The sequence below is a fragment of the Cryptomeria japonica genome, chromosome 3 (genome assembly GCF_030272615.1).
Source record: "Cryptomeria japonica chromosome 3, Sugi_1.0, whole genome shotgun sequence".
Classification (NCBI taxonomy): domain Eukaryota; kingdom Viridiplantae; phylum Streptophyta; class Pinopsida; order Cupressales; family Cupressaceae; genus Cryptomeria; species Cryptomeria japonica.
In genome coordinates this window covers 642,164,865-642,175,135 of record NC_081407.1, presented here as the reverse complement: position 1 = coordinate 642,175,135, position 10,271 = coordinate 642,164,865, and the positions used below count along the sequence as shown (strand labels likewise).

The 10,271-nt window shown below is 36.4% G+C and overlaps 1 protein-coding gene across 1 annotated transcript; it reads right to left on the bottom strand.

Moving 5' to 3' along the window:
- Positions 1 to 1,703: 1,703 nt before the first annotated feature.
- Positions 1,704 to 4,151, bottom strand: LOC131050305 (G-type lectin S-receptor-like serine/threonine-protein kinase LECRK4). Its single transcript, XM_057984502.2, has one exon. It carries the CDS (start codon positions 4,149 to 4,151, stop codon positions 1,704 to 1,706), a length of 2,448 nt encoding a protein of 815 aa, XP_057840485.2.
- Between the last annotated feature and the right edge of the window lie 6,120 nt (positions 4,152 to 10,271).

The following is a 10,271-nucleotide window of genomic DNA, read 5'->3' as shown; positions in this document are numbered from 1 at the left end:
GTAAGCTTTGGACTTGGGGGGATCACTCCCTCTCTATCAAGCCCTGGACTCCTTCCTTCAACCCCCTTACGAAATCCCTCTCTGTTCGTCCGGTTTGGGTCCGCCTCCCCAATCTCTCCCTCCATTTCTGGGAACATTTTTGTTTTGAGGCCATCAGTAACTCCATTGGAATCTTCTTGAAGGTTGATGATGCCACATTCTCCATGGTCCATTCTACCTTTGCTCGCCTTTTGATGTTGACATATCTATGGCCTTCCCTAGGGATGTGGTTCTTATGGCTAGAGATAGGCCTTGGACCCAATCGCTGGATTATGAGGGCCTCCCTATTCACTATCGAAGGTGCTTCTCAATTGGTCACCTTGCTTCTGATTGTTCTCTCTCTCATCACAAAGGTGCTGCTGCTTGGTGGAAAGATGCTACAGAAGACCACTTGACGATTAATGCTTCAGATTCTTTTTCGGTTGATTCATCTCATGATGAGGTGCCCCTTACTACTGATGAAGGCCTGGTTAATGTTACTGTTGTGGCAGGCCCTTCCCCCTTGGTTCCTGTACCTATTTCTCTTGCTCCTCACCTTCACTCTGCTCCTGGCATTTGTTCTCTTGCTACTGCTCCGCTGCAACAGCCTGTTGTTGCTCTGCATCAGCAGTCTGGCAATGACCCTGCAAGGTCTTCCCTGCTTGATTCTTCTTTGAAAGTTCCTAATGATAGTGTTGCCTGGATGGTTGTTTGTCGTAGGCGGAAAGGAAAATCTAACCCCCTATCCCAAGCCCCCCCTAGTCAAGTTCCGGGTTTTTCTCCCCCCTCTTGATTTGGGTTGGGTTGTTGATGGTTTGACATGTCAGTTTGGCCTGTCCGACTTTGTTCTTTTGGGATTTGCTCCCCTGCTTGGTCTTTTTATTTTTGATAGCCTTTGGCTCTGTAAAAGGTCAGCGCCCTCTTTAACACTGCTTTTTTAATTAAAAACATACCTAAACTTAACCTCAACTTCTATATTTTATAAAAATAATATTTATCATCACTAAAAGTTATACATATAATATAGTGGCAATTTAATGACTTACTAAATTTGACAAAATAATAATGTACACAATCAATCAATATTATTCTTTCATATTCATAATCAATAGTCTAAGTGTAGAACTAGAATTATTTTTAAGATAGAAACAAGCAAGATTATATAGATGATGACATCTCTATTTTTATATAGCATATTACAACGTTTCAAGTGAACATATTTAAACCAAAAATCACCTTCCACTAAGCAAACACATACTGAAGGATCCAATCTGTCAAAATCATGTAGAAGTTGAATCTGACCCAAATGCACCTCCAAAGATTTGAATGTTGATGAATCACTTCAATATGATATTGAGAGCAGAACTTTGAATTAGATTCGTTTGGTAAAAGCTATCTGATAATTTAAGAAATATGATTTGTTAAAATACAGCAATTGAAAGACAAGATGACAGAGTAGAGAAAAGATGGCATTCAAATCTCAACCATTCTTTCAAACTTCTAAATAAACATACACCTAAATCAAAAGTTGCCTTCACTAAACAGCCACATCCACATCCAGAACTATCTAATCTATCAAAGTCATCCAAATATTAAACCTGACCTAAATGCAACTCTGAAAGATTGAATCTTGATGAATTGCTTCTATATCATATTGACAGCATAATTTTAAATAGGATTGGCTTCTATCTGATAAAAGAAATATGGTCTGTTGAAGTAGAGCCGTGACTTGCAGCAGTTGAAGGAGAAGGTGGCGGAGTAGGGAGAGGCGGCACTGCAATCTCAATTGTTCCTTCCAGCATCTGAACAACTGCTTTGGTCGATGGTCGAAAACAGGGATCTTGTTGACTGCACCACAGTCCCACCAACACCATTCTTTCCAACTCACTCAACTCCTCTTTGGACAGCTGCTCCATGACTAACTTTCTCAGCCTTCCTCGTTTCAAACAGTCATAAGCCCAATCAGACAAAACCATTTCATTATCCTGGGCATCCAGATCCAGCGTTTTCCTGCAACAAATAATTTCTAGCAGCATCACTCCAAAGCTATAAATGTCTACTTTTACAGTGATTGCCACATTCTTGTGCCACTCGGGAGCTATGTAACCAATGGTACCCCGCGTCTGAGTAAATGTGCGCGTCTGTTCCGCCCTGATCAATTTAGCCATGCCAAAGTCAGATATTTTTGCATTGAGATTTTCGTCCAGAAGTATGTTTTGAGGCTTGATGTCACAGTGGAGTATTTGATTCATGCACTCTTCGTGCAAATAAAGAAGTCCTCTTGCAATTCCAAGAGCGATCTGAACGCGAAAATTCCAGTCAAGATAGATGCCACTTTTGAAGAGAACCTGATCTAGAGACCCATTGCTCATGTATTCGTACACCAAAAGCCTGTGGGAGCTCTCCTCACAGAAACCATACAGCTGAACGAGATTTTTATGATGGGTTGCTCCAATGCTATTCATCTCTGCTCTAAACTCCTTTTCACCTGCTCCTCCATCCCCACGGCTGTCTTGATTCATAGGCTTCTCAAGCTTTTTAACAGCAATCATTCTTCCGTCCAACAGTTTCCCTTTATACACCATTCCGAAGGCACCTCTTCCCAGCTCTTCTTTAAATCCTTTTGTTGCCGAGGATAGTTCTTGATATGTAAATGCTTTTAGTCCCTCTGAGAATGAACCCTTTTCTTGTAGAGTTCTGAGCTTGGGAAGACAGACAAAAAACCAAATTATAAGTATGACTACTATAAGTGCAGAAAAGCAACCCACCAGGCTGAATGCAATGGAAATAATAAGTGTGTCACTGGACTCCTTCCTCGGATCTTCATACTCTGACGGTGCAGTCGATGGAGGGAGGACTTTAGATAGTACTTTGACAAAAGCTTTACTGGAAGATGTGATGCGCCCATCCCTTAATGGGTTTGCTTTCTTCCAACAAATTCCAATTTCATAGATGGCCACCATGCACATACAATCATCCAAGCACGCCTGCTTGCACTCACTTTCATTAAAAGACAAAATTGTTGCATAGTCATTCCCTGGCCAATCAACACTTTCAAGCTCCATCATTACAGCAGTGCTTGCATTGGCACTGCAGATCTGATCGTAAGAATTTTGAAGGCATCCCTTCAATGGGTATTGTTTATCAACCAGAGAGAATCCTGGAGGGCAAGTACAGGATGCCAACATATCCTGGGTCACATTACAGATGCTGTTGAATCCACACTGACCACTCACTTGGCAAGGATTGTCCAAGGCCTTCCATGCAGGTACCCAGGAAGGAGTAGGATTATTACCTTCATCACCATCACCATCTCCCTTGCTCCACAAATACCCTCTCAGAATTCCATCGGCATCTAAGCTCACTTTACGAACAGCGTGTTCCTTCGCCTTTCTGGCGCTAACACTACATGGAGTAATACTTGCATCTGAGGAACTGTCTGCAAAACATAGGTATCCATTTGTAGAAATGTTCAAGTTAGAAGCACCCACAGTAGAATTATTACCGATTGCTAACCTCCAGTAATCACTAGAATTGTCACCCAAACGCTCAGCCAGTGAAAGGATCAAATCCCCATTCTTCTGATACGCCAACACGAATCTCCCCGTTGAATAGGTTGCATTGGTAGCTCTGGAATAGATTTTAGATCCACGCTTCAGTGTTTGGCCAGGCAAGAGAGTATCTGTAGGATGGTCGAAGCTCTGCCAGATGGTGTTGTTAGATATGTCTAGCAGCACAAAGTTACCATTTTCTCTCATTTCAGCAGCATTTACTCCTGTGAGGGAAGGAAATATGGTCTGTAACTTCCCTTGGGAATCAAAGACGTTGAGGCCGGTCACATTGAGCTGCAGAGTAGAACCCTCTTCAAGAGGTTTGTCTCTGTTGGCTATCCAAACTAGAGTTTTAGGAATATCTATCTCGTCAAACCACACGCCAATCAAATATTGCGTGGGTTTTATATTGTAAAACCCAAATGCAAATTCTCCATTTGGCGAAATCCATTTTGAGTCTATGGAAGTGTTCACAATTGAGCTGATGCTTATCTGTTGCTGCTGGCCAAACACATAGATGATGAGGAGCAAGAGCAGATAGGCAATGAAGGCCAAAGGAAGGAGTACTTGAGAAGCTGCCATTAATGAATCTCTTTGTATAACGCTAAATGATCTAGTAGCAATTTATTCTTATTTCTGCAGATTGAACCTTATGTTTAAGGTTTTCAGGAGGTTTGAACTAAGAGTTGCATAACAGTTTAGCACATTATAGACTGGATCTCATCTTACATCATCTTAATCTGATCTGTATTTTATTTATTTTTATGTGATAGATCCGTATTCTATTTTATTTATGTGATCAATATACCTAATCTGATATATATTTTATTTTTTTGTGAATAACAAATATGTTAGCACAGTATAGCCTAGGCCCTAGGACCTCACATTAGATCATCTTAATCTGACCTGTATTCTATTTTATTTATGTGATAAACCAATATGTTAGCACATGGAACCTCACCTTACATCATCTAATCTGACATGTAATATATTTTATTTATGTGACAAATCAATATGCCAAACCATTATAGTCTGGGACTTCAGCTTGCATCATCTTATTCTATTTTTTTCATCTCTTAACTTGACTTTTCCATGTGAAGATAAGGAGCAGAATATAATGTTAATGTTTAGCTTCCAAGACCCTTTCAATTTTTCAAATCAATATGTCAAACCCCTATAGTCTAGGACCTCAGCTTACATCATCTTATTCTATTTTATTAATGTCTTGACTTTTCCACTGAAGATAAGTAGCAGAATATGATGTTAATGTTTGTTTAGCTTTGAATACAGATTCAAGTTCTTACATTAAAATAGAACTTACAAATTCTTATTTTATTTTTATAAAAAAAAATAATAGTATGATATTTTATCATGACTCAATTTTAAAGTTTTGAATTAAATTTACTAGTTCAAACAATTTTATCATTTTCATGAATATAAAAAATTTATCTAATATTTATTTTAATTAAATATTAATTAATTAGAACAAACTAACAATAACCTTTATAACGATAAATTTTCAAAGTAACTACTACTCATCCTCATACATAATTAATCATATAATTTCTCTTAGCATGCCATCCTATCTACCATATGTACTATTTGCTAATTGATATTTCAACTTCGAATTTCCCCGAGATTAAACTATATGATATTTAAAAGTATTGGGAACTTTCTAATTAAAGTTTAACCCTCGGCTGAGTGAATCAATGAACCATGGAGGCCCCTCCTAATGCTCAGAGTGCGGACCTGCAACTACAAACAAAACCTGGCAGAAAATGGTCATGAACTGGATAAGGATTGAATTTAAGTGTATATCAGGCAAATGTTTCATCACTTCTCTTTTTGAAATTTCTTGTACTTATATTTTATTGTATTTTATCTTATCAACTATGGTAGTTCTTTTCCTTTTATTTAGGACGTCTTTATAAAGAAAAATATATTATAATATATAGTCAAAATTGTATTATAACTAAAAAAAAAATAATAATAAAGCTTAATTTAAAGTTCAAATTTTAAATTAAATATCATTATTTATTGTTTCTTAAAAATTATTTATTTTTGTTTTGTTTTATTTTCTAAAGATATATTGATGATAGCCAAATTTTATAATTCATATAATTTTTCATTCAATTTTTTATATTTATTTTAATGTAATGTCTTAAATATAATAATATCTTGACAAATGGCACATTTTTGTGTTAAGTTTTACTCATATCTCAATTCTTGTCCATTTTTCTTTTATTAATCTCACGTACATTTATCATTGCATATTCACCAATTATTAATTATCATGCCCTTATTTACACTCAATTACACAAATTACATCCACATCTTGAAATGATTGTTTAATCCTCAAATCTCTTATCTTTTGCCACCAAAATTGACCTATTCAATTTTGAAGTATGAATAAACCTAAATTTTGAAAGATTCCTTATATTATACTATTTATTATGAGTTTACTTAGTATACATTTGTGCAACATGCTATGGTCTTTTTACATTCAATTAGCAATTGATTCATATGGAAGTTACAAGGAGAAAATTATTAGTGTATGCTTAAATTTATAGAGGGGGGAATGTTAGGATTAATGTGTCATTTACCTTGTAATCTTATGTATTATTCATCGGTCTCCAAAACTCCTAGAAAATATCCTTGGACACATAGGTTGTAATTGGATGATTAATTTGTATTTTAGATTCTCTTTGAATCTTGATATTAATTGTCATATTCACTACTAAAGAGGGTATAATTGGTTGTGATGTTTACAAATATTTTTTTTTAGCAAATGTCTCAACTCAAGGATTGATTAGTGGAACATTTTGAGGTCTAACGGTTTGTTCCATATAAATTAGGAGATGATTTTAATGTCTATTTTATAATATCAACAATTATAAGGAAGGTTCAAATCAAAGATGATACTTATTATTATTATAGGATTTAGTTTCAATATTTATGGCTCATTGGGAGTTACATTTAGTATTCTCAAAATAGCTTCTTCATTTTTTATATTGGAGCATTTACATTTTACCATTGTTTAATAGTGCATTATTTAGGAAACTATTTGTAGTATTCATCTAGCATTTCTCTATAATTGGAAGTGAGATGGAAATTTATGAGATTATTTTGTGTACATAGACATTATAAGAGTGTTAGTGTGTGGTTGTAACTCTCATTTGAAGACTATTACATACTTCACCTCATTTTTATGTAGAGTTTGTTTTTCTCAAAAGGGGTTCTATATATAAGTCACATGTTGTTTATGGATTCTTGATCGACGTCATATTTATTATTATATTTTGTGATCACATAACTTTTATCATATGATGATCCCTGCTAGATAAAAAATTACATCTATACAAACTTTCAAAAGATTTTATTATAGTCGTTTCACCTTATAAATAATCAAGATTTATTTGCCCCTAACATGCATATATGTACTAGATTCTTTGGAACAGCATATGCACAATATTTAGGTACTAAAGGAGTGAACAAAAATAAATTTACCAAAATCAATCCAACACTTAAATTATGAGCATTGAAAAAGTATTTGCAAATTATGACTGAACCTTAGGAATTTTAGATTAAGCAACATAGAATTTGGTTATTACAAACACTCTAGCACATTTATGATATCAAAGATAATTTATTTCTAGATGTTGTTAGTAGATTATGTATGGCAAAATAATATTTTATGATTATTTATTGAAGAGATAATTATCTTGTTTTCTATTTTTGATTTTGTGCCAAATAATAATGGCACAGTAAATGGATTTAGGGTTCTGATCTAAGAATCAGTGACTTCCAAATCAAATTGACTGTCTTCATTTGGAATGGTCTTGCACACAGGGGGCATAATGTCAGATTTGATGAACTAGAGGGGAGTCGTTTGTTTCATTTATCATTGCGCAACATGCTAGGGTTTGGTGCCAGTAACATTTGGATGTGCCTGGAAATCTAGAGCATACAATAGACAACTTATCTGATAAAGATGAAAATAGCTCCGATAATACGCCCATTTTAGAAAGACTTCTGGATGGCGATACAAACCCTAGCCTTCTTTCTCATTAAGGTTGATTAAACTGTCTGAGTTTTTTGCCTGTAAGATCAAAGAGCAGTTTAATCATAAGTGTTAACAAAATATATCAGCCAAGATATATCAGCATGGGGTCTGCGCAGGAAGAAGCTAATGGTTTTGCACAGACTTACAAAATTATCATTTAAAGATTCAGAAGCAAAAGGTGCAGTAAATTTGGTTTTGCGCAATCCAGATCTTTCAGATTTTAAAAGTGATCTGCATGGACGAATCTAGGGTTATTGGTGCGTGGATTGATGTGGGTTGGGAAGATCAACCGCATGTCCCACAGTTGGTCTTAACGAAGGGCAAATGGGTAGATATGGCAACGCAGAATTGGTTGAAGGCAGATTTACAAAATTTCAAGCCAGTCTCCAAGTATTTTCGAGGTTTTTTCAGAGGTCCAAGCAGTGGAAATTGGTGGAGTATAGACAGATCTGGTGAAGGGCATCAACACTTTTTGGATCATAGGCATTCTGGTCAGGGCCCACGGCAAAAGTTTATCCCAAATCATTTAAAGGGGCTTCCGAGTAAACGATCTAAAGAGCTGGGAGGAAAACCGTCCTATGCGAAAGTTGTGAAGTTTTCATCTGTAAATGAGGCAATTAGGGCTTCTCAGCTGAACACTGGTGAAAAGATGATGGACAAACAATCTAACAGTAACCTGCTTGAGTTATCTTCATCACATCAAAGGGGGGATAAGTTAAGGGAATCTTCGACATCAGGAAAAGATGATAAGGTAAGTGAAAATCAAACCGGCTCTAATTTAGGAGGTGGGTCTTCACAGGTATGGGCTCCTGTTCCATGAATTGATTTACTTGATTCTGTTGTGGATTTGAAAGCTCGTTGTTTGCATACACATGTTATTTCTGGGGAAATATGGGGGGATGCAACTAGTTTATCTAAATTTCATCATAAATTGCAGAAAAAGTGGTCTGATATGCGTTATTTTCAATTACTCTCTGCAAATGCATTTGTTATTGTTTTCAACTCTTCTTCTATTAGGGATGAAGTTTTAAAATCTTCACATTACTAGTTTGGTAAAAATTTAGTGTTTGTTTCAGCTTGGAAACCATTTTATGTCCCTACTTGGTCAAGCTTTAAATTAGTTCCTTTCTGGTTTGGCTTGCCCAAATTACCATTTGAATTTATGGACCTAGAGGTTTTGGAACAAATTGGTAATACTTGTGGTTCTTTCTTATCATCAAGATTTGATTTTGTGGAGGGGGAGGTTTTGGTAAACATTTGTGTCTTGACTAACCCTAATAATGTTTGCCCTCGAACCTGTATCATTAAATCTCATGAGGGTATCTGGAAACAACCAATTAATAAGTTGGAGAAAGACTTTGGTAGAACTTCCTTGCAATTGGATGCTCCTTTTCTTATGGATTTTTTGAAATCCTCTGTTTTGGATAAGGCAGAACATTGCTTGGGTAGTAACGATAATCCATTTCTGGATAAACTATTAGTTAATGGTTCCACTGGGAAACCTCCCACTACATTTGAGGTTAACCAGGCTATGAGGGATGTTGGGAAGCGAGAGGTTTATGTTGTGCCTCACGATCTGGAGTCTGTAGGGTTTTTTACAAGTAAGGATAAGACAGTAGCTCACCAAAATATCATGGTTTTGGGGGACAACAATGTGGATGATCTGCTTCCAAATCTCACTACCTCGAACTCCTTGGATAAGTCACTAAATGATGGTGGTGGGAATCATGTCTGTCCTATGAAGTCAAAAGAATACTTAGAAAGTTGTCAAGGGATTGGTCAGATTTTTGCAAAGAATGATGGGGTTGTTTCAGAGTGTAATGTTGAGGTTTCTTCTCTAGGGTTTCCTGATGATGCTATCCTTGCTCAACAAGTCAAAGAATTGGTGTCTAATTCTTTGCAGCATGTTGATGTGGATGTGGATAATAATGCCACCTTAGGAAATAATATTCAGTTGGGGGACATTCCTGTTATTGTGCCAGATGAAAATCTATTTCACCAAGTAAATGGTCTTTTTAAAGATCATGAGCATCAGATGGATGAGGACATTATGAATAGGGTTATCTGTTCCATTGAGAATGACTTGGGGGGAATTAAATTGACCCTTCCTATTTTTGTATCTGCTAACCCTTTTGAGATTTTGGCCTCATCAGCAGTGGGCATCATAGATAATTTAGCCATGACTTCTCCTAAGTCAAGTAAGAGTTTACCAATTGTTCAAACTACTCTAATTAGGGCTTCATCTGTGGTTTCTCCTTGTAGTTCGGCCTCCAAAGAATCGAAAGACTCAATTATAAATTGATGTTGGGATTCAGCTAACTTTGTCTCTTTCTCCTGGTGTTGGGAAAGGGAAGCATTCGGTTTCTCTTGGTGACGCTATGAAAGGAAGTGGTACTCTTAAGGGAAAGAGGAGTAAGAGGTCTATTATCAGTCCTCCTGTGACTAGGTCGGGGGCTGTGAAGCGTAATCTTCAAAGTAGTTTTGGAGAAGGAAAGTCTTCTCTATCTAAAGGAAAGAGGGGAGCCTCGGTCTCCCCTCGAGAGCAATGAGAATTATATCTTGGAATGTTAGGGGATTAAATGCCCCTGACAAGAGGCACTTAATTAAGTCCCAGATGGACTTAGTTAAGTGTGATATTT

Coding starts and splice junctions, on each gene's coding strand:
- LOC131050305 (XM_057984502.2), bottom strand. CDS start 4,151: ATGGCAGCTTCTCAAGTACTCCTTCCTTTGGCCTTCATTGCCTATCTG.